This window comes from Rattus norvegicus, chromosome 16 (assembly GCF_036323735.1).
Source record: "Rattus norvegicus strain BN/NHsdMcwi chromosome 16, GRCr8, whole genome shotgun sequence".
NCBI classification, from domain to species: Eukaryota; Metazoa; Chordata; class Mammalia; order Rodentia; family Muridae; genus Rattus; species Rattus norvegicus.
Window position 1 is genome coordinate 2,116,881 of NC_086034.1, and position 23,282 is coordinate 2,140,162.

General features: G+C 41.1%; 2 protein-coding genes and 1 pseudogene across 9 annotated transcripts in view; 2 read left to right on the forward strand and 1 right to left on the reverse strand.

Moving 5' to 3' along the window:
* Asb14 (ankyrin repeat and SOCS box-containing 14) overlaps positions 1-14,499 on the forward strand; it is a 29,077-nt gene extending 14,578 nt beyond the window's left edge. For 4 of the 7 annotated variants that reach the window (XM_063275710.1, XM_063275709.1, XM_063275712.1 and 1 more), the window contains 4 exons: positions 1,122-1,293; positions 1,651-2,194; positions 3,877-4,030; positions 4,697-4,989. In XM_063275710.1, the coding sequence (XP_063131780.1) occupies positions 1,122-1,293; positions 1,651-2,194; positions 3,877-4,030; positions 4,697-4,875 (1,049 nt within the window). In that variant the 3' untranslated portion in view covers positions 4,876-4,989. Of the gene's footprint in view, positions 1-1,121; positions 1,294-1,650; positions 2,195-3,876; positions 4,031-4,696; positions 4,990-12,970 lie in introns of those variants that run through there. The other 3 variants (XR_010058318.1, XM_063275711.1, NM_001170749.1) reach the window with 3 other exon arrangements.
* Appl1 (adaptor protein, phosphotyrosine interacting with PH domain and leucine zipper 1) overlaps positions 8,354-23,282 on the reverse strand; it is a 48,224-nt gene continuing 33,295 nt past the window's right edge. For both annotated transcript variants that reach the window (XM_039095136.2, NM_001399084.1), the window contains exons 17-22: positions 16,806-16,980; positions 16,681-16,717; positions 15,971-16,117; positions 14,242-14,292; positions 13,573-13,662; positions 8,354-12,113 (exon numbers count right to left, since the gene is read on the reverse strand). In XM_039095136.2, the coding sequence (XP_038951064.1) occupies positions 11,970-12,113; positions 13,573-13,662; positions 14,242-14,292; positions 15,971-16,117; positions 16,681-16,717; positions 16,806-16,980 (644 nt within the window). In that variant the 3' untranslated portion in view covers positions 8,354-11,969. The remainder of the gene's footprint in view (positions 12,114-13,572; positions 13,663-14,241; positions 14,293-15,970; positions 16,118-16,680; positions 16,718-16,805; positions 16,981-23,282) is intronic.
* LOC134482313 (host cell factor C1 regulator 1-like) lies at positions 14,654-15,977 on the forward strand (annotated as a pseudogene).

The window sequence follows — 23,282 nt, forward strand, 5'->3', positions numbered from 1 at the left end:
CACTGAGCTATCTCTCCAGTCCAGTTTAGGAATTTTTACACAGATAAAGGGACCAGGACATAGTGAACATTAAAATCTGCTTATTAGATTACCTAGTGCACCCTAGGAGTGAGGGTCTTGTGCAGCCCTTGTGACAAGGAGTCTGTTCTATACTAAAGGCACACCCTTCCACTGGAGTTGTAAAGCTCTTCAGAACGTGCTCAGCTTCACCGCGACTTCTAACAGCTTCCTTTTCTTCACCCCCAGATCCGCCTCCCAGTCCTGCCCTAGATCTAGAGGACACTGACCCTCCAACTGACAGTCAAGGTGCACTGATCCTTGTAGCTATCAAAGTTAGGGGCTGGAGAGACGGATCGACAGTTATGAGCAATTGTTGCTCTTCTGGAGGGCCAGGATTTGGTTCCTAGTCACAACCATCAGTAACTCCAGTTCCAAGGGATTCGATGCCCTCTTCAGACCTCTGTGGGCACCATACATGTATGGGATGCACATACATGTAGAGGAAACACTTATGGGTAAATAAAAAACAATTAGCATGTGTTATATTAAAGCACTAAGAGTCAAAGATGCTATAAAATATGTGCTCCCTTTTCTCATGTTACCTATATAAACTAGTTAGGGAAGAAAGGCAGGGGATAAAAGTAGTTCTAAATAACGGTTCTGTTGGCTTTCAGAGGAGTTTAATATCGCTTGGCCCTTGGAACTCCATTAGGAATACTTGGTAAAAGCTAGCTTCCTTTCTAGGCTGTCCTGTAAAAGCCACCCTAACCAGTAACACCCTTGCATGGAGAGTGGCTCTAGTAAGCAACTATATTTGCCATGTCTCCTAATGGTATTTTGATGAAAGGGGCGATTTTTAACTTTAAGTTATTCGAGACTGTTCATAGTAGAAGACCCTAATTCCTCCTAGTTAAAGTTGAGGACTGGTTGAGTTACTGATGGTTGTGAACCACCATGTGGTTACTGGGAACCAAACCCTGTTCCTCTGGAAGAACAACCACTGCTCTCAACTGCTGAGGCCTCTCCCAGCCCTAACCTCTTTCCAGCAGAAGGAGTGGTGCATTAGGATTGCTTGAGGGATGCAGTGAAAAGAATCTGCCTGATGAGGCTTCTTCTTTCAGGAGCTGACGTTCACAGTCAGGCCTCTGACTCCTCCTCCGTTCTACTCGAAGCTGTTAGAGGAGGGGATCCTGACTCTGTGAGTCTCTTGCTAGAGTATGGAGCTGATGCCAACATCCCTAAAAGTTCAGGCCACCTGCCCATCCACGTGGCAGCTGACAAAGGCCACTTCTTGTAAGTTCGATTCTGTAATTGTAAATAACAGGAAATCATCAAAATAACTAGTTGCTCTTTTTGTTTTTTTGTTTTTGTTTTTGTTTAAAAAAAAAAAAAGACCTGCTTGGGAAATATGGAAAGTATTGGGTCTCAGATGTCTGAGCTAATTCAGTTTTTAACCTAAAGAGTTAAAAATTTAGTTCTACTAAATTTTACTTGGCATCTGAGTTTATTGATGAAGGAACTCCCACTTTCATTAGGGGTCTCAAATACTGCCGGATTAACAGATAGCATGCAGTGTAGGGATAACAGTATCATAAACGGGGTAGCTCTGCACTGTAACAACCTAACGTGTATTTTGAAATCCTTTCTCAGAGCTCTAAAGGTATTGGTCCCAGTCACAGACATAGCAGCCATCAAGAGGAGTGGAATCAGCCCGCTTCACTGTGCAGCAGCTGGGGCGCACCCCCAATGCCTGGACCTTCTCATTCGGGCTGGATTTGATGTGAATTTCATGCTGGATCAGAGAGTCCGTAAACATTATGACGATCAAAGGAAGTCAGCCTTGTATTTTGCTGTTTCAAATGGTGACCTCTCTTCAGTTAAGCTGCTTCTGAGTGCTGGGGCTCTACCCAATCAAGACCCAGTCAACTGCCTACAGATAGCTCTCAGGATGGGCAACTATGAGCTCATAAACCTATTACTGAGGCATGGGGCCAACGTCAACTACTTCTGCCGAGTTAACCCTCTGCATTTCCCATCAGCACTGCAATACACATTGAAAGATGAAGTCATGCTCAGGATGCTGTTGAACTATGGCTATGACACTGAGCGATGCTTTGACTGTCCTCACGGGGAAAGGGTTCATCGTTGTTGTACTTTTGAAGGCTGGACATCTACCGTTATTAAAGATACTATGGTAAGCCCACAGTACTGGTGGTACTCCCTAAACATTTATTATCTTCTAGCCTCAGAACTGTAACAATAAACACGATGTGCTCGTGGAAAAGCTCGTGCTTGGAAGATTCTGATACCATAAAATAACTAAACCTAACAGTGGGAAGATGTAATACAGAAACAACTTGGAGGAGAAAATGACTTCAGTCATAACTGAGAATGTTTCACAAGTTCAACCTAAGAGCCAGGCTTTAAGGAATGGATACAGTCTTGCATTCTGGCTACTTTCTCTTTGACTGATTTATTTAGCTAAAATGCTTCTAAGTTCCCTATACCTGTGATCACTGGGTCTCTTTGGTTATCTCTTTTAGCGCTCAGATCTGATCACCCATTTCCTCTGGCCACCCTTCTAATGTGCAGAGACCCCCCCAGCAGTCTCTTCACTTTGCCCTACCTCCTCGGCCGGCCGTCTTCCTCAGCCCCGGCTCTGCCCAGGGCCTCTTAATGACTTCTTCCTCTCCAGCTCTCATTCCAAGTGTCCTTTCCCAGAGACCCCTCCCTGGCCACCTTAAGTACTTCCCTCTCAATCATTCTTAGTGTGGAGATCAGTTCTTTTATAGCATTTATGTAGAATTATCACTTTAATTCTTTTGCCACCTCACAGATATATGAGCATCAGCTCTGATTCACTTGCTTCTAGGCTTTTAGGTCTGTGCTTAGCACGTAATGGATGTTTTACACATACCTGAATTTATATTACCAAAATTTGAAAACAGGATGCTGAATGGGAGACTCTGAAACAGTTAAATGGAGTGAAAGGTTTTATTTTACATGATCGGGGCAGAAGTTTGTGCACTAACTTGGCATTTAAACATACACCATCTGGTATCATTTTCTAAACAGTTCAATTCTCATTTGGGCATTTTGTCTAAGGGCACAAGACAGAAATTGTCATATTGTTCAAGCATCAGGATCAGATCTAGGTTATAAATAATAGAAAATGCAAAAAGAAAATACAAAAGCTTTAATAAAGTGGCATCTGGGCAAGGAGGCACACATGTGGTCCCAGCTGCTCAGGAGCCATTACTTGAGGCCAGCCTGAATGACACAGTAAGACTCTATCTCAAAAAGCAAAGACAGGGTTAGCAAGATGGCTCCCCGAGTTAGGGTATTTGACACTAAGGTATTTGACACTGTGTTTGATCCCTGGAACCACAATGGAAGGAGATAACCAACCCTGTAACATTGTCCTCTGACTTCGAAACATGCCAGCACATGAACACACATGCACGCACGCACATAAACAAACGTTTTTACAAAGATAAAGTGCTTCATTCTCTTCTCCTATAGAACCAGAAGTGATCTTCCAAGCAGACAGTGTCGCCACTTCATGTTCAACAGGAGAAACACTCCCACATTCCAGAAGCCGGCCTGGGTCTTGCTTTTCTTTGAGTCTCTGGGTAGCTGCTCAGACTCCCCTCACATCGATGCCTAAGCCAAAAGGCCACAGCCAGGCAAGGCAGTCTTGGCAAGGCAAGCCACAGACATGCAGATCAATCTGCCACTCACTGCCTCTGTGAGGTTCTGAGGCCACACTGAGATCAGGTGAAAGAGCTTAGCTCAGGGCAGTTTACACTCATCTCCCTGCTCAACCACAGTGCTCAGGGCTGATTTTCATTTGCTTTCTGCTTGTTTTCCTCACAGTTTTGTGAAGTCATAACTTTGTCATGGCTACAGCACCTCTCAGGAAAAGTCGTTCGTGTGATGCTTGATTATGTTGACCAAGTTCAAATCTGTTCAAAATTGAAAGCCGTGCTCGAAAAACAAAAGCTCTGGCCAGAAATACATGTTATCTTGAGTGAGTATCGTTCTTAGAGAAAATTCTTACCAAAACACTAATTGTGTTTTTATTTTATTTTTAGAACTTTTCTGATTAGATGGTTGACCTAAAAGAGAATAGAAAAACATTATTCCTTTAAAATGGTACTATTCATAACCACAATTAATGTGTGCTTATCATTACTACTCCCCAGCAAATGACATCTAATGACTTTGTAGGTAGGTAATACATTTTTCCCCCGATCGACTTAACCTATGGCTATGAAACAGTTTACACCCAGGAACTGTAAGCTAGAAACAGCAAGAGCAGGGGGAAGCTCAGTTCTAACCCGGCAGTGTATCAAAGGATGCACTTCCACATGGATTTGTTCACATTAAATTAAGATCAAATTAAGACTTTCTTATATCTTGTTTCTCCTGGGGTGACCTTTGAGCTTTAACCAATCCCAAGATTGATATGTAACTACTTGAAGGATCTGAGTCTCACAAGCCAGACTCACAATGGATGTAGCTCTGAAACTGTCTATGTAAGAGACCGTGATGAGGACTGAAGAGCCGTTTCCTACAGATAGGGATGCCAAATATAAACCTTGTTAACACAGATATCGAGTACATTTGCCAACTAAACCCTCAGGTCAGCAAAAACTGAGCTATCTTTTTTTTTTTTTTTTTTTTTTTTTTTTAGCAAACCCCCGTTCTCTACAACACTTATGCCGCCTCAAGATCCGGAAGTGCATGGGACGGTTACGCCTGCGCTGCCCGGTCTTCATGTCGTTTCTTCCGCTGCCCAATCTCTTAAAAGCTTACGTCCTTTACAAGGAGTATGACCTTTATGGTCAAGGAAGCTCTACAGGCACACGGTAAACTGGGCTCTGCTGGACGGAGAGGTAAAAGCTGCAACATCCTTCTTAACAATTCGCTTGTTGGCAATGACTTTTTCTTTTCTTCACTCAGTAATTAAAGTCTCAGAGTAGACGACGTTGTTTCAAAAGCTGTTCTATGTAGGATACCTCCCTGTGACCTGTTGGTCAGAGGTTTCAGAAACCTTTCAAATAATACATTATCTGAACTGTTATTGAACACAAATAATCATTGTTCTTGGGGGCTGGAGGGATGGCTCAGGGGTTAAGAGTACTGGCCGCTCTTCCAGAGGTCCTGAGTTCAATTCCCAGCAATCACATGGTGGCTCACAGCCATCTGTAATGGAATCCAATGCCCTCTTCTGGTGTGTCTGAACACAGTGACAATGTACTCACATACATGAAATAAATAATATTTAAAAGAAAATCATTGTTCTTGAGTGCACACCATAGCCCAGTGAGGCACTACTGCTGAGGATATCACACATTCTGGTCGAAGGACACAGAGATCAAGAAAGGAGCTGGAAGTCTCCCAGCTGGCTAGCTTTCCTAGTTGTGGAAGTTGTTTTACAGTCATCTGGGAGTGGCTGGGACTCCTCACTGCCTTACCCAGTTGGGGCCTCCGCATGCTACAGTAACTCACTACCAGGCAAAATGTGCCCGACTGTGATGGGCTAATCAACTACACTCTGCTTGGATCTGAGACTACATGGAGGAACTCCTGTCTGGTACTTGGACCCTGCTTGTGGTGGAGGTAGGAGTGTTGAGCCCCAGGCTGCAAAGGTCCTGAGTCCTAGGAGGGAGCTCTTCCTGATGCTTTGCTGAATGAACACATGATACTGCCTTTTAAATGTTATACTCATGAGTTATCTCGGCCTTGGACAGACTTGTTTCACTATTAGTGGTGTCAATTAAGGCAGGGACTGCTAACTGGTGCAACTGCGAGAATAAGGAACTGGTAAGTGCTCGGCCTCAAGCAGAACATTCAGAATCTCCCACTCCAAGGCTCAGAGCACATAACAGAAGGAGCAGAAAAACTGCTAAGAGCCAGAGGACGGGGCCATGAAAACTACACGGCATGGTCATCATGGTCTCATGAACTACAAACACTGTGGCTGACTGCACGAGACTGGGCTACCAACATCCACCCCACCACAGCACCAGCCTAACCACCCAGTGAACTGGACAGATGGGTAGATAGGTAAGAGGACGTACTGCAGGGAAAGAAAGGGTTTGGCAGGAATAGAAGGGGGTGGGGATGGGGTAAATATAATCAAAATAGATCCACGTCAACAATAAATTTTAAAAATTTTAAAGGAGCTCTGAAGCCAGGCATAGTGGCCCATAATCCCAGCTTGTGGGAAACAAGGCAGAAAGATCAAGAGTTCAAGGTCACCCATGGCTACATGGGAATCCAAGGAAGCTTTGGCTGTATGAGACAGTCTCAAACAAATAAGTGGCTTTGAACACAGCTTCTCAACAAGTGGCTAAAACTGTAAGGCAACTAAAATTCAAAACCAAAACTCATCCAAGTACAGCAGCACATGCCTAGAATCCAACTATTTAAGAGGTAAGGAGGGAGGACTTCAAATCAAGGCTACAGCTTGAGAGCTAATACAAATTCCAAGTAACTGAAACACACACGGTCCTAATAGCGTGCTGCTCTTATAGTAAGTGTATAAATGCAATTTCTTTGTGCTAAAACAAATGTCACTCCGACCACTTTCTTCTTCATTAGGCAGCTCTGCTGGCCTGGAACTCAGATCTACCTGCCTCCGCCTCCTGACGGCCTGTAATCTTAGAGAGTATGTCTGAGATTCAACAGAGTAAAATAGCCCCATCACATGTACAATCCCAGCGCCAACTTAACTCCTGCCACCATTTCTTCATGGCCAAGCACACAGGCAGGGTATTAAGAACTCTGAATTGAAATTTTATCACTGATAGGAAAAATGCTAGCCATCTTTCTGGAAACTCCTGGTTAGTTCTCCACTTACCAGTTAATGTGATCCCTAGCAAAGGAGTTTAAATGTTTTCAAATCAATGAACTTATGTGTTTTACACCCAACACAGGCTGGTACTCAACAGGGAGGCTCACTACTCACAGAAGATGCCAGCCTTAAGTTTTCATTTCTATACTGTATTACATGTCTATACATTGTTATTCTTTTACTAGTGTATTTAAGTAAAAGATACTTAAGTTTTTTACTCAATATATACAGGCTGGTACAAAAAGTTGAGGAATATAGGTGCTGGTTAGGCCACATCTACATCTTGTTCAAACAGCACAGAAGGGTAGCACCCCCCATTTTGCCACAGCCCAGTCAGCCAGCACACTGGCGCTCTCATAGCACACTGGCGCTCTCATAGCACACGTCTTAATACTTTTAGCGTCAGTATAGTCCATCTTGGTACAAGTCTTTGATTTCCAATAAAGGGACCCATGGCCACATTAGCTACTTGAGTAAACACAGACTTTTTTACACTAACATTTGTGCAATACTAGTAAACTTGAAGACTTGTTTAGGTCATACATGCACTTAAGTAAATTATAAAATTCTAGTTAAGTTCATCCACTCTCTTGACCTACAAGTATATATACATTTTTGTAAAACTCAAATTAATATACAAATTCTAAGTTCTTGTTTAGTTCTGTAATAAACTACACAAAGCACATGTAATAAACCCATGAGGGTTTTTTTTCTTTTCTTTTTTTTTTTTTTTTTTTTTCGGAGCTGGGGACCGAACCCAGGGCCTTGCGCTTGCTAGGCAAGCGCTCTACCATTGAGCTAAATCCCCAACCCCAAACCCTTGAGTATTAAACCTAAGGTCCAAGCTACTGAAGCTAGAGCAAACAATAACCTTTTTTCCTTTTTTTAAAAAAGGTTTATTATATATGAGCACACTGTAGCTGTCTTCAGACACACCAGAAGAGGGCATCAGATCCCATTACAGATGGTTGTGAGCCACCATGAGGTTGCTGGGAATTGAACTGAGGACCTCTGGAAGAGCAGTCGGTGCTCTTAACCACTGAGCCATCTCTCCCACCCAATAACCTGCCTTCTTAACTAGGGAATTTCTTCAAGTAGGATAACTGCATAAAGCACAGATCATAAGTAAGTTAGTGGAGTAATTATTAAAGTCTTTTCCTTTGCTATAAAAACCAACAAACTTTTCTTGATACGTGTCTCCCCTTTGGCCTGTTGTGGAATTGCAATGGGGTCAGAATGTGCTACAAAAGGTTAGCATTTTTAATTCTCGGTATGCCTGTGTCATGTGAGCACAGTGGCCATCAGTGTTAGGAGGGAAGGGTCCACTGACTGCAGCTGTAGGCAACTGTGAGCCATCTGCTGTGGGAGCTGGAACTGAGCTCAGGCCTCTGGAAGAGGAGTACATTGAGCTATCGCTGCAGCCCTAGACCGAAACATCTGAACTTACTTGGAGAAAACTTCAGAGTAACTATCAAATATTTCATACAAAAATACTGTAAAAATCATGGACTTTTATTATACATTTAAAAAATCCAACAACATATTTCTTGAAGCCTTGTCAGTAAATACCTATTTTGACAAATGAAAAAATAAGTCCTCTGCTCCACAAGCTACACCATGATCACAAATCCAATTTTAGAGATGCTGAATGATTTTTAATTGTACACTGCACAGTTGGTTAATATCAGTGATATCAATTTACTTACATTACAAAAATCACAAAACATACAAAGCAGTCTTACACATAAATTATCATTTAATCCCCAGTGTTCATGTAACTGAAGTTGTTTACTTACAAGTATAGCCAGAGACTACAGTTCAGTGTAGACAGTGGTCTCTCCTTGCTGCCTTTGACTTGGCAGAGGCAAGCGGATATCTGATCTAGACCAACCTGGTCTATATAAAGTTCCAGGGTACCCAGGGCTACCCAGAGAAAACCTATCTCAGAAAGAATCCTCTTTCGTAGGTGTCTCAATCCTCCTTCAGATAAGATGGTGCTCACCAGCGACACACCATCTCAGCAAGGAGTAGCATTCAATTCTAGAGCAAATCAGAGGGTTATTCAGATAGTAGAAGTGCAGAAAGATCCAACGGGACTCCAAAATCCAAAATTAAGAAAATTCCCCAGGGACCACCTTCTCCTCCTGCGCCTGTAATGCACTCTCCTCCTGGGAAGACGGCTGTAACCAACCAGCAGCAGTGGAAACCCCTCCTTGTATTTCCAAGTGCAAGAATCTAAGGGTGCATGTGCCAGTCCAGGAGACGGGTGGCTGCTGCAAGAGGGCTTCAGACGGTCCACAGAAGTGAAGACATGGCCCAAGTCAGCCGAGCCTGACTGAAGTGCTAGACACTGCTGATCGGAAGGCTAGAGATGCAGGAAAATGCAAGCCCAAGTAGAAAGAAAGATGGCTCAAAATGAAAAGAAAGAAACATGGACAGAAACTTAGAGCAGTGGCCCAGAAAGTCAGAGAAAGGAGAGCTGGGATAAAAAAAAATTTTCAGTATGATTCTAGTTTCAAATCTTTATGTTATTAATGTAGAATAAAAATCTCAGAAATTAAACAAATTTGCTAAAAACAAAATTAAAAGTTTGCTTTGTATATACACTGGTGTGTTTAAATATTTTAAAGTGTGATCTAAATGCTCAGACTTTTATTAAAAGCAAATATTTTTTTTCATTTCATCTCATTCCTATGTCAGAAGACCAAGTAATTATTAAATAATGGCCAAAACAAGATTTCCTCAGGGATCCAACGACTCTGATCAAATGGATGGTTTCCATCTCTAGCAAGTTTATAACAAGTCTCTCGCAAGGACATAGAAGTGATTTCTATTGAGTTTAGGACCACAGTTAAGCAAATACTGTCAATATAGGTAACAGAATGCAGAATATAATTAGTAGGCTAAATTTCTTTTTTTTTTTTAAAGCAATTTTGTTAATTTCTAAAAGCTGGGAGAGACTGTGGAGGAGAGTGTAACAGAAGATCTGCACTAACATTTAGGAAGAAGTTCACAGGACGCCTTCTTCAAGCAGGAGAGCTGACTAAAGCTGAGAAGCAGAATTCCACAGTTGAATGGTGATGGACAGAAGTCAGATCATCTGAAACTGTCTGGTCCTTGCAGGATGTGTCCTGGGCATTGGAACCCATATCCATCTGACTCCTGGGCATAAACGTGACTGGGGGAATTCCTATGAAACACGACTTAAAAAGAATTAGAAAATTTTACCTCTGGCCTAAATTCCTATCCAAATAGCAGTCTTTTATTGCCACGCAAAGCACCAACCAACACTCTGAAGTCAGCAGGACATCTATCAAGAAAAGACTTCCTGAAACTGCAAACTAGGGCTGGGGGTGTGGCTCTGTGGTAGTTTAGTGAGACCCTAGGTTTGATCCCTATCACTGACAAAATCATCAAAAACAAAACAAAACCAATCTCAAAAAAAGTCTTAAAATCAAGACTTGCCACCACTAATCAAATTCTAACCACAGCCGTTTATAGTTTAACAAGAAGGAAATACTACTATGAAAGCATTCCCTTTAGTAAGCCCAAAACAGACTTTTAGTCAAATGCACTCTATAAATTGATACTTATTAACTGCATGTTTGGGTAACATAAGACTTTAAAGAGTATTAAATAACCAGTCCCATTTGGCACATGGATAAAAAGAATGTCGTGATCCTAGATATACTGTTATCGTGTTCCTACAGAAAACAGTGGACGTACAGAGTGTGAAACTGAGCTATATGCTGAAAACTACAACAGAAACCATTTCTAATTCAGAACAAAGAAAACTACTTGTGAAATTAGTGGTTAACCTCTTGAAAATCTATAAATGTATGACTGTAAAATATTAATCAATATATTTAACTTGTATACATATGTATATATACACCTTTTCATGTAGAACGCATGAAAATAAAATCTATAAACACAGTTTAAAATCTAAGAAATCTTGACAGAAGACAGACTGGAGGGACATGTCAACCTCGGTAGCAAGCTAACTCCTTCCTTGGTCCTATATTATATGAGGTGTTCCATTCCTTTTCAGTCTTTCATGGAATTAGATCTTTTACTCATTTGAAAAGTAAAAGTATTTACAATAATTAGTGCAAATTATTCTCCACTCATAAATTAGTTATTTGCCTTTGTGGTATAAAGTGGCAATTCAATACATTATCAAAATGTGGGATTATGAAAATACTGGGATTATCAGTCTAAAATTTAAAAGATTATGTTTTCTAAACTAAACTGCACATTTTATTTAAGCAGTAAACATAATTGTTATAGAACATCTTTTGAAATGTCACTTATTAAAAATTATTTCACAATACAGAAAATACAATGTATCAGTCTACAACACTCCCTTTACATGTCAATTGTAGTATAAAATGTTTGAACAACGACAACAATCTCAATAAATTCTTAGTCTCAGCCTAACCCTTACTGCTCTGCAGCAGTGAGTCAAGCCCCAACCTGAGAGCGGAGATGACGGTAACAAACACCAAGGACGGCACCAACACCAACAGACATGTGAGGGCTCTCCTCCTGCCATGATCTAGTACATTAGAGAAACAGAGCAAGCCACAAACCATCCTGTCAACAGCACCATCTGCCGTCCTAATGATTTTATACAAATGCTATTGCACTCGATATTGTTAGAACATTTGCAAACTTGCAGAGTTCTCCACAAAAAGGATTTGAAGCTCATTCAGTTGAACACTCCCTCACTACCAATAAAACATTCCTAATGAAAGGGAGAAAGTACACACATAAACGTCAGAATCTGAAGAAAAATGATTTCTTATGGAGACAACCAATTACAGTGTAAAATAAAATGTTCACAATTTAAAGGAAAAATATCTTGAGCAAGTGTAATTCCTCAGTAATCTACTACAGGAAATTAAGCGGGTCTTGTTTAGGAAGCAGAGTTGGAGGATGATGCATAGCATTTTATTTTTAAGGGGAAATGCTCAATATAACCTGTTATCAAGTTCAGTCTTTTTAAATGAAGCCGGAACACGCAAATATAAAGTGTAATCTCTTCCTTGATCTTTAGCATGGATGCGACACATTCCAGGGAAAGGGGAAATCAAAAACAACAAGTTCACGCTTCCGACTCTCTTTTTTTTCCTTCTTCTCCCAAATCACTCTCCTCTGATTGGCTACTGCTAAGAACAAGCTGGCCCTCGCTACCAGACTGGCTTGGTCTACTGGAGGCAGCTATCAGCCGACTCTGTTCTTCCAAGTCCTGGTGGAAAGACAAAAAAGAAACTAATGTAACTGTCAGCAGGCACATGAAACCTATGCAGCTCCCTGCCGGGCTTTGCTTGCTTGAGAGCTACTCTAACCCTGTCACACGCATTAATTCTGATAACCTAATGAAAAGAAAGACTATACTCAACAAATGAGACACCAGCATCAATCTTGGCGCCATGTGAATGATGCCAAAAAGCAAAACATGCAAAAAAAAAAAGCTTTTTTTAACCCCCCCCCCCGCCCTTCTTTTGGCTAATAACCAAGTTCTGATTGTCTTCTCTCATACACTGTGTAAGAAGTAATCTCAGTCCAAGTGTCATGGTCATTCTGGACCCACTCCCCACTCCCCTGCAGATTTTCTCTACTCTTGCCCTGTTTATCTTGCTAAATCGAGTGTTACTTCCCTCAGTTAAGCTGCACTTCTGTGCTGTCCTGGCCATTTTCTCCTCTCAGCCCTAGAGCCAGCTCTCTCCCAGTTAGTTCCTAGTGCTCTCTTCACACACACACTCCCCAGTTACCTTCTCTCTCCTTTCCTACCATTGATGCCACCCCCTCGATAGGCTCCTATAATCTCATGGATCACCTCACCAAGGTCTGCCTCTGAACACTATATACTTCTAATTACTCTTCTGTAGGTTTGAGCCTTAATACCAAAACTCCTTTAAAAGTGTGTTGTAAATGAATGGAGGAAGGCCTGAGGGACTGCACTGTTGACATGAGCATGGCCTTTTCAAGGACTACAGTGTCTCAAACCCATGGGGAGTGGCAAAGCCACTGGTCTGTGTGCAGATGCTGAGAGTGCATGCAGAAACTAGTAACTGCAGCTTCCCACTCCTCCTCCCACTACAGGAACGACTGCAACTGAAACTGCTCCCTACACACACCTACTGAGACTGCCTACCCCACCTCCAGGGCTGTACAGAAGGAAATCTGAGTTTGGGGGTCGCTGTGTACTAGCAGTTGGGCGCCTCCATCAGAAAGAGAACATCCAAGCTTCTCTGTGAGTGCTGTCTGTCTTCAGCATCTAGTCTTTCTTCATTTCCTGTCGCCCCAGTCAGGTTTCCAGAACCAACCTGTGCTGAATGCTGTGTGCATGCACATGTTTATGTGTATGTATGTATGCATGTGCATGTGTACACATAATCATCACACTCTTGCTAATACCTAATAACTATTTCTCCTTCCCACAGACAATGACATCTACTTAAAGTCTCTCAAAAGACCTTCTTATGCAGACAGAACCCTACTTGGTATATGAGAATCCTGGTTTGTTGCTTTAAGAGCAAGTTATAGGATAGGCCACAGTGGCTTCTACACAATTTGGATGTCAGCTCTTTCCTGCTATGCAATGAATCAACAAGCAGAAATGGACTTCCATTTGGAAATTAAAATCTGAAAGTCACTGCTCAATTAGCCATCATCAATCCCACATGAAGGGACTACATACATACCTTCTCGATCTCTTTCTGTTTGCTGAGTTCTTTCTGTTGTTTCTCTTTTACTCTCTCTATTTCCTTTTGTTTTTCTGATGCCCTACGATCCTAAAAGGGGAGGAGGTAAATAAAACAAATATGATAAATAGTAACTTTAAATTTTACACATTTCAATTAATGAGTTTTGTAACTTTTCAGTACTTTTACTAGGCATACCATTTTCATTCTACAACACACATTAGTCCAGATTTTTTTTTGTTTGGTTGAGGCTTGTTTGTTTTTTTGTTTTTGTTTTGGTTTGGTTTTTTCGAGACAGGTCTCTCTGTATAGCCCTGGCTGTCCTGGAACTCGCTCTGTAGACAAGACTGCCCTTGAACACAGAGATCCACCTGCCTCTGCCTCCCAAGTGCTGGGATTACAGGTGTACACACTGCCTGGCTCCAGATTCTCAGTGCTATGCAAGCAATAGCACCTACTTAAATCTTCTTTACAAAACAATTTTATTCACTGCTATTATGAAAGCTTTTTTTTTCTTTTTCTTTTTTTCAGAGCTGGAAACCGAACCCAGGGCCTTGCACTTGCTAGGCAAGCGCTCTACCACTGAGCTAAATCCTCAACCCCATGAAAGCTTTTATTACAGTGCTTTAGCGTAGACATTCTTGGAAATTAAGTGGCTTTGATTCTTACCAGTTCAGCATGCAAAGCTATCTGTTTTGCCAATCCAACAGAATCACAAATCTAAAAGGAGGAAAAGTAAAACCTTTATATTTAACTAAATACTTTTATATACACTACAAATTTTAAATACCCAAATGGATAACATAACTAGTTTTATAAGACAATATACTGTTTCAAATAAGAATTAGTTTAATATTTCAACCCCAAAGAATCTCAGCATGTTTCTTTCAGAATCGATGACCTTGTACTGCTGCTGGCTTTTCTCCCTACCATGTGTCCACGCTACTTCTCATTATAGCAGACTCACTACTGACAGAGATCACCAGAGCACTACTGGTCAAAAGTAACTGTAGCAGGCCCAGGCCCAGCTGACAGACCTGCTATCTACAGCACAATCCCTACACTTAAGGCTAAGGGAAAATCATTTAGTTGACCCTCTTTCTGCAGGACCCCAAACCATAATATTGATCCCGCAACATAGTAACCCACAGGCCACCACATGGGTGACTCCCGGCGCAGACCTCAGTGCCTCAGGGCACTTAATTTAGCCACCCACTTCTCCCCACTCAGCCTACATAATGACGACCCCTCCTACTGCAATCTCCTACCTTTCCCCAAGCCCTGCCACCACTCAAGAGCCCTTTCCCAGAACTGCTTCTCTGGTGCTATCATCCTGGAAGTTTGATCTCTGAGGCCCTCAAGGCTGCTTAGGATGGGGGTTACACTCAGTCCCTACAACCCTACATCTCCCTGGAGACATCATGGAGGTCTGAGTGCTGATGGCCAGTGTCCCTCCCCACCTTGCTCCCGACAACAAAGACCAGCAACCCCCAGAGGGATGAGGTCCTTCTGCAAACCAGGTGTACCTGGCCACCAGAACCTTCCTCTGACAGATGATATACTAAGCTCAATGGGAGGAAAAGCATGGGAAAAGGAAAAGTATCACCCCATTAGTGAATAAAGACTTGTAAGTGGTTTTAAAAAGGAGAAAGTTGAAAAGACTGTAAGAGAGCCAGGAGACCAGAACACCTGCGGGTAGACAGTGCCTGCTAGACGTAAGAAAGCTGTATCTATGAAACGTCAACAGTGCAATTGCCTAAACAAGACCTGAAAATTGCTAACAACTGACATGCCAATGGAAATCTCACAAGGCCCTACCCACAGATGAAGAGCTACAGGAAAAAGACTGTTTTGTCCAGAGACAAGCCCTGGTAGGTTATCCAGTGCTAAGTGGTCAGACCTAAACATATGAACATAAGAGGAACACTAAATGGACCAGGTAAGTTGCACTCACGCACCAATAATGATAATAATCATGAATTCTTGAGAAAGGACAGACACAGGAGAAGTTGGAAAGGGGAGAGGAGAGGAAATGATGCAAATACATTTTCATTTATGAAGTTAGCAAAAACACAAAAACTTAAAAACATGATTTCTGAAATAGTAGGTCATGCAGAAAATGAAGGATTTAGGTAATGACACTGGTATGAATTACTGACACCTAAAAATGACTACGGGAATGTATCATTCCCAAGTTAATGATGCAAGCCCAAATCAGCTGTCCATAATCTACAGCACCTGACAGGCTCCACCGCCAGCTCAGCTCTCCCCGCAGAAGCATGCTCTCATCAAGCGCTCAGCTAGATGAGGCATTAACTGAGAGCTATCCCAGGAATGTGAGGTTCAAACCAAGGCTCTCATAGTACTTTATAAAATGAACAGTCTGAAAACCAGGTACCTTTTCCCCCTCATTGTTGGACTCAAATATATAGCAGACTGATGACAGATTACTCTCACTTCTTCCGCCTGAGGTCCGGAGAACAAATCCAAAAAGCCGTTTATTTTCCTGGTGCGTAGCATACAGAACTACATATGGTAATGGAAACTGCCACAAAAACACCATAAATATGAGATCTTCCACATCATTTTAACATTCATATGATAAACTCTCATGATAGATATTAAAACTATCACACAAGAATTTTAAAGACAAATTTTCAATAGAAAAATCTAGGGACAAATGCCACATTTGGTTTGGAATTTACTAAAAAGAGGTTATTAAATACTGAGTTTTTCAATAACATAATACCAATATAAATTTAACTACAAAAAAGTGATCTATTCAATAAATGATTAAATACATACAAATGCACCTACAAAGAAAAATAGACTTATAAAATAAACAAATTATGTTCATGTTTTGATCACTGCTGATAATTTCTTTGGTGCATAAACTCTCTAGAGATAAAAACATCTCGAGGGTTAACACCAAAACATGTTGACGCTTTATAAGAGCTCAGTAACTTTCTGGAACTTGCCATATGTAACTACAGCCTAAGGACCAATCTTACTGATACTGTCATACCTGGATACATAGGACTACATTATTATCAAACTATAAAATGTATATATGAACAAATGATAAAGCTTTAATCACATAGAACTCACTGTGAGCCTTGTAACTTGGGTCTGTGGATCAATTAACCTATAATTAAAGATTTGGAAAACTTTAATTAGGCTAAACTAAAAAATTACTTTTCCTATAACTTTGTTTGGAGAGAGTTACTACTTACTTCAGACAGTCACAAGTGACTAATAAATGTGATTCTGTCATACGGAAGATGTTGTGGATGGCCCGAGCAGCTAAGATCTGACGCATTGTTTCATAGACAACATCTGGATGGTCATCTGACTTTACCTCCATAGAACCAAGGAATCGGACAATAAACAACTGATGAAGAATAGAGTCTGTAACAGAACATGGCACACGATGAGAGATGCTCTTTTCAGTCTTTGCAGCACAGGTCGGCCGTAACTCCCAATGCTCCTGCTTTAGTGTCCCAGATGCTCCCACTACAGCAGGCATCGTTCTGCCTCAGGATTTATGTATTTTTCAACCCCACCCCCTGTCATTTCCCAAACCTAAAAAAGGAAAGTTTCCTCTGAAAAATAAACCTAAAAAGGAAATTTAGAAATAATCCTTACTCCAGTGTTCAAGTTATTAGAAAATTAAGGTCTCAGTTTTAAGTAGCAAAATGTTATGTTACAGTGACATGGTTTATGGTGGTTTGAATGAAAATGGCCCCCATAGGTTCAGTGGCACTGTTGGAGGTGTGGCCTTGTTGGAAGAAGTAGGGGTGTAGCCCCAGAGGTGACAGAACCTCAAGCCAGATCCAGTGGCTCATTCTCTCTTCCTGCTGCTTGACAATCCAGATGTAGAACTCTGAGCTCTTTCTCCAGCACTATGTCTGCCTGCACGTCTCCATGCCTCTTGCCATGATAATGAACTAAACCTCTAAACTTTAAGTTAGTCCCAGTTAAATGTTTTCCTTTATAAGAGTTGGGGAAGAGGGGAGGGGAAGAAGGGAAAGGGAAGGGGGGAAGGAGAAAAAGAAAAGAAAACTAGCTGCTGGGGCTGGGAACAACGGCTCAGTGTGTTGTGTGCTAAGTATTTCCTGCATAAGCACGTGGACCTGAGGTTAAGATCCCGGCAGCTACATAAAAGCTGGCTGGAAGAGCAGGTGAGATAGTGGGTGTCTGTAACCCGGGGCTTAGGGGCATAACACAAAGACAGAATTGCTGGCCAGCAAACTCCAGATTCACTGAGGGGCTATGTCTCAAAAAACAGGTGAAGATAGAGGAAGATACCCAGTGTGTACACACACACAGAGGAGTATATGCACACCTCATATACATGCACACATACACAATACACCCAAAAGCAACAAGAAAAACAACTACTGGCTGGGTATGGTGGCACACACCTGTGATCCTAGTACTTGGGAAAAAGGGGGAAAGATTAGAATTCAAGGTCATCCTTGGTTACATAGTGAATTTGAAGGAAGCCTAGTTATTTGAGAACTACCTTGAAAGAAAAAAGGATGAAGGAAGAAAAAGAGAAATAGAAAATTGTACAGACCCTTCCACATACTCTCCCCACACCCAACCCACCTGGGTCCCATGTCAAGTGGCCTTAATCTAGGCACACCCATGTGAGCCTCCACCAACCTCTAGGACCCTACCAACACCTGCCCTGTTTATTCCCAACCTATAAGCCCTTCCTACACAATCTCTAACCTCTCCACCTAGCAGCATCTACCTCACATTCCAGGCTTAGACTACGACACATCTGTGCACCAGCCCAGTCCACTTTACCTACCTGACTTCCTTCTATATAAGCCATCTCTTACTTCTAGGGCTAACAGCCTGTACTTCCTTTCTTGTGTCCCAACATACTCTGTCCACAACTGGCATAAACTTAAGAAATCCATGTGCCCAGATCTTACTGCAAAATATTCAAACAATATGAAAAAAAAAATCAAGCCAGTATTTCCTCTCCAAAACCTACCAGTGCTATAGAAATGTCTGCCAAGGTGAACCCCAAGACACAGAATTTAAAAGATCATAAACTTCAAATAATTTAAACACTTTAAGACAGAAGAAACAGCTCAATGAAATTGAGAAATAACTTGAGAAGAACAAACACCTGAGGATACCAAGAGAAGGTAAACAAAGTTGGTGGAAATTATGAAGAAAATCCAGGACTTAAGAACAGAATTCAATCAAGAGAATCACTGTAGAGTAAGTACTCAGATGAAATGAGAATGAATCTGAAAAGCCCAGTAAACCAACTAGAGACTTAAGAGAAAACCTTACAAGTAAAACGCAAAAAATAGAATATTAGGTTTTGAAGATAAAGTAAGAGAATTTAGACCAAATAATCAAGAAATATGAAAAAAATTAAAAACACAACAAACAGGGAAATGAGGGCACACAGAATACCAACTGGACCAGACCAGAAAAGAAAACCCCATCGTATATTGTCTTGGTGCTTATACTGCTGCAACAAACATCATAACCAAAATGTTTCCCCTACCCCTTCAGGAAAGAAAGGGTTTATTTAGCTTACAACTTCCAAATTGCTGTTCGTCACCAAAACAAGTCAGGACAGGAAGGAACTCAAAAGGTAGATCTTGGAATAGGAGGTGATGCAGAGGCCATGGGGGATATTGCCTATTGCTTGCTTCGCATGGGTAGCTCAGCCTGCTTTCTTAATAGCATCCACGAACACCAGCCCAGGAATGGGACTGCCCACAATGCCCACAATGGGCTGGGTCTCATGGAGGCAATTCCTCAACTGAGCATAATGGTAAGCACAACTGAGGTAATGATAAAACGTGTGTGTGTGTGTGTGTGTGTGTGTGTGTGTGTGTGTGTAGATAGGTATGTATTTAGAGTTATGCTAAAATCTAGAGAAGCAAAGGTAATTCTCATAGATGCTTTAAGTCTTTGGGCCCTGATTAGAGATAGTTTACACCCTAGACATGAAAGAATGGGTTTGAGAAAAGCAGTCCTCCCACATATCTGGGGATGCTTTGGCCAAAGAGAAGGAAAATGAATGTAGGCTGTTTCAGAACTGTCTTGGGGACAGGAGGAGATCGGGAGAAGTACTGCCTCCTCTCTGGCTCCTACTGGAGGAATGCTTAGTTCTGGTTCTGGGTCTCTTAGGTAGGATATATGGGTCCCTTTGGTGGGACATCATCTAGTTCTCTTCCCTTTCTGTCTACTGTCTGTCCTTGGCATGTTTATCTGTCCACGTTTGTCAAAACTGACTGTTTTATGTAAGTCTGTGTTTCGTTTTGTTGTTTGTTGCTCTGTGTTTCATGTTCAAAAGAAAAAATGGTTACAACTTTACCTGCTGATCATTCAACTCTTGATTTAGTTTTAACTGAAAAAGCAGTCTCGACTGGCCTTTACAGCCCTGCACCTGTAGCCAGGAGTCAAGCTCAGCTGCAGAAGCCTTGCCAGGAGCTGACTGTGTGCACAAGCTGCTCTTAAGGAGCCAGCTGCTGCTTCTTGGCTTCTATGGTAAGGGAGCTGATGGCTATTTTTCCTCGAAAAAATCTCTGTGTTTGTGATTATTGTATTCAGCAGGTGACAATACATTACAAGGTGTAATATCAAGGTGCTCCTCCCTTGACATTACAGGTAGAAAAAGTAAGAATTTTGTTTGGTCTAAATAAGTAAATGTGTGCAGCCACTTCATGTTTGTTTCTGACTGGTTGTAAATGTATAAATATGCTCTCTAAGTTTTGGTTATAGATTATTGGCTTTTAAGTTATTGAGTATGATTAAAAATCTCTGTAACATTGGTAACAGAAAGTTGGCTTAAAACTGGTAACTCAGGGTTGGAGTCATTCAGAACACATGGCATGAGCTTACCCCAGGCAAACAGGTCTCTAAAGAGATCCCTAAATTAGGATAACATTTTATGTCATCCTTATCCTAGAAACCAGACTTATAAAAAAACAGGATCTAGGGCAGTGTCTCTTTGGTGAGGGATTGGAGGCTGCACTGCTGTGAGTTCATGTGCCGAAACTGGCAGCCAAACCTTGTAACATGGGGGTGATGCACTTGGTATGGATTTTGGAGAGACTGGATTGTTTGTTGGAGGTTGAGTTTTGCTTTCCAAAGTTATACTTGTGCTCTGCTGTTTCAAGGGAAACTTGAAGACTATGGTTGAACTGCCAGTGCTCCATTGGCTGCTGTTTGCAGTTCGATCACAGGCTCGGGATTTTAATTCACACATATATTGTAATTAAAAGGAGTGATCGGGCAGGTGGAGGCTGTTGCAGGTTTTGCAAAAGGTTAATGAAACTAGAACTCGTGGGAGCATTACAGCCTGGCTTGCTTACTCCAACTGCCAATCCAGAAAATGCATATAGAATTATTATGGATTTGGAGCACTGTTTTTATGTACTGTTTCTTTGCATCCTGGTGACTGTGGGAGGTTTGCATTTGGTGTGCCTGCTTGTAATGTGGCAGAGCACATGAAGCAATATCACTGCTAAGTTTTGTCTAAGGAATGGCTAAAGCCCTACATTATGTAAGAAGTTTGTCACTGCTTCATACGAGTTAGGACTTTGAATCCTTCAGTGTATGTTATTATATGGAATGGTATGTTATTAGCTGAGCCCTCTGGAAGAGTTTTAACTACAAGCCTTTGCTCTTTTAACACCCTATTATGAAGCTGTTGCTGTGTTAATACAGAATTGTAGGACAGAATTCCCAAAGTATTTTGGGAAAAAACCTGATAAAATATTTATACCTTATACCAAATAGCAATTAAATTGGTTATTGCAGAATACTGATATTTGGCCTAAAGACACAAATTGTTACAATTTGCCTCTGTACATGCTTTTGCATTTCCTGTAAATTTGCCCGTGCAGCCCATAGAAAATGCATTTACTGTATTTACAGACAGCTCATCTAATGGGAAGGCAGCACATGGAACTGGATCACATGTTCATTCTCTTGAGGTTCCCCTTGCTTCAGAACTACATGCTGTAGTTGCTGTTTTTGAAATGCTGAAAAAAAAATCAAGCTTTTAATTTGTATACTTACTGAGAGCCATTATATAGCCCATGGTTCACAATTGCTTAAAACTGTTCCTTTTCTAGATACTGCTAATTCTCAAATTTTGCAATTACTTATGCAAATACAACTCATCTTAAGAGAACATACTATTCTCTTATAGGGCAATTGAGAGCTCACATTGGACTGTCCAGACCCCTTAGTGAGGGCAATGCCAGCAGATTTGTGTACCAGGCAGATTATAGGCCTTACCCAGGAACAATTAGTCAAACCATCTCATTCTTTACATCATCAAAATAATAATAGCTTGAGACAACAATTTGGTATTTCTAGAGAATGTGCACATCAAATTATAAAGACTTGTCCTCAATGTCCTCAATTAATGAAGTTATATTTGTAGTGGATAAAATTGGCATAGGATCTGGACTTCGAACAAGTAGTAGAGCATGTGTTAAGGCTCCTAATCTTTTATTAATTGGTCATGTTAAAATTACTTTTGTTTCTTCCTCAGTATTTAATGTAAGTTGTATTGATTGTACACTTCTAATTTTGTTAATGTATTGAAATCTGATATGCCTGTTATGGTGGTTTATCAATCAGTTTTTGTTTTATTGCCTGTATTACAGGACCTTGGTATTCTGAAAAAGGCTTGCAAACACTGGAAGAAGTGAGGAGTAAGAGTGTAGTGGGCTTGATCATTGCTGGTATAGCAGCTTTAATTGCATTAATAGCTAGCACCACTGCTTCTGCAATTGCTTTGACACAGGAAGTTAGGACAGCTATTTCTGTTAATCATTTAGCAAAACATGTTCCTGAGTATTCAAGAGGATTTAGATAGGCATTTGGATTTTTGGGTTGATGTTCTTAATGATACTATTCAAGTTATTGGAGGTTCAGAGTTTAAGAGTAAGAAGTCATCTCCAGTGTCATGCTAAATATTAATGTATTTGTTTACTTCTAAAATTTACAATGACAGTCACTATAATTGGGGAAAAGTTCAAATACACTTCCAGGGTACTTGGCATGATTCTAACACCTCTCTAGATGTTTTGACTTTGCATACTGAGTTAATGAATTCAAAGAATGCTGCTCTGCTGAGCTTTGATTACTGATAAAATTATTCATGGCCTGAGGTCAGTATTCCCATCTTGGTCAAGCTTCGAGGATAGATTAAATAGCTTGATCACGCTAGCCCTTCTTGTCCTAGGAATACTTTTATTGCTGCCCATTGTGATAAAGCCTGCCTTTAACAACAGCAGCATGTTGGCCAGCAAAATACATGGCTTGAAACTAAAAATGGACCCCCATACAGAGTTATTAATTTAACAGGTTGGCAGCCAAGAATGGTTAAGTTCTGGACAGAACCTTAACAACCAAAAATGAACAGCATTGCTCTTGATAATGCATAGCCCATGACAGGTATTGTCAGAACAACCTAAGACAGGCACAGTCTTGTTTATTAAATTAAAAAGGGGGTGAAGTGGAGAGTTTTGAGGGGCTTTTAGACACTTGGCAGGAATCTGACATTGGGCCAGGACAAAGGAAATAGGTCCAGATTAAGAACATTTACATTTCAGTTAAAGCAAACCTCAGAGCAGGTTCAGTGGAGGCATATGTGGCTTTCCTTTTGTCTTGGTCATCCTGACTAACCCTAGAAAGGTGTTTATAGGATTTTG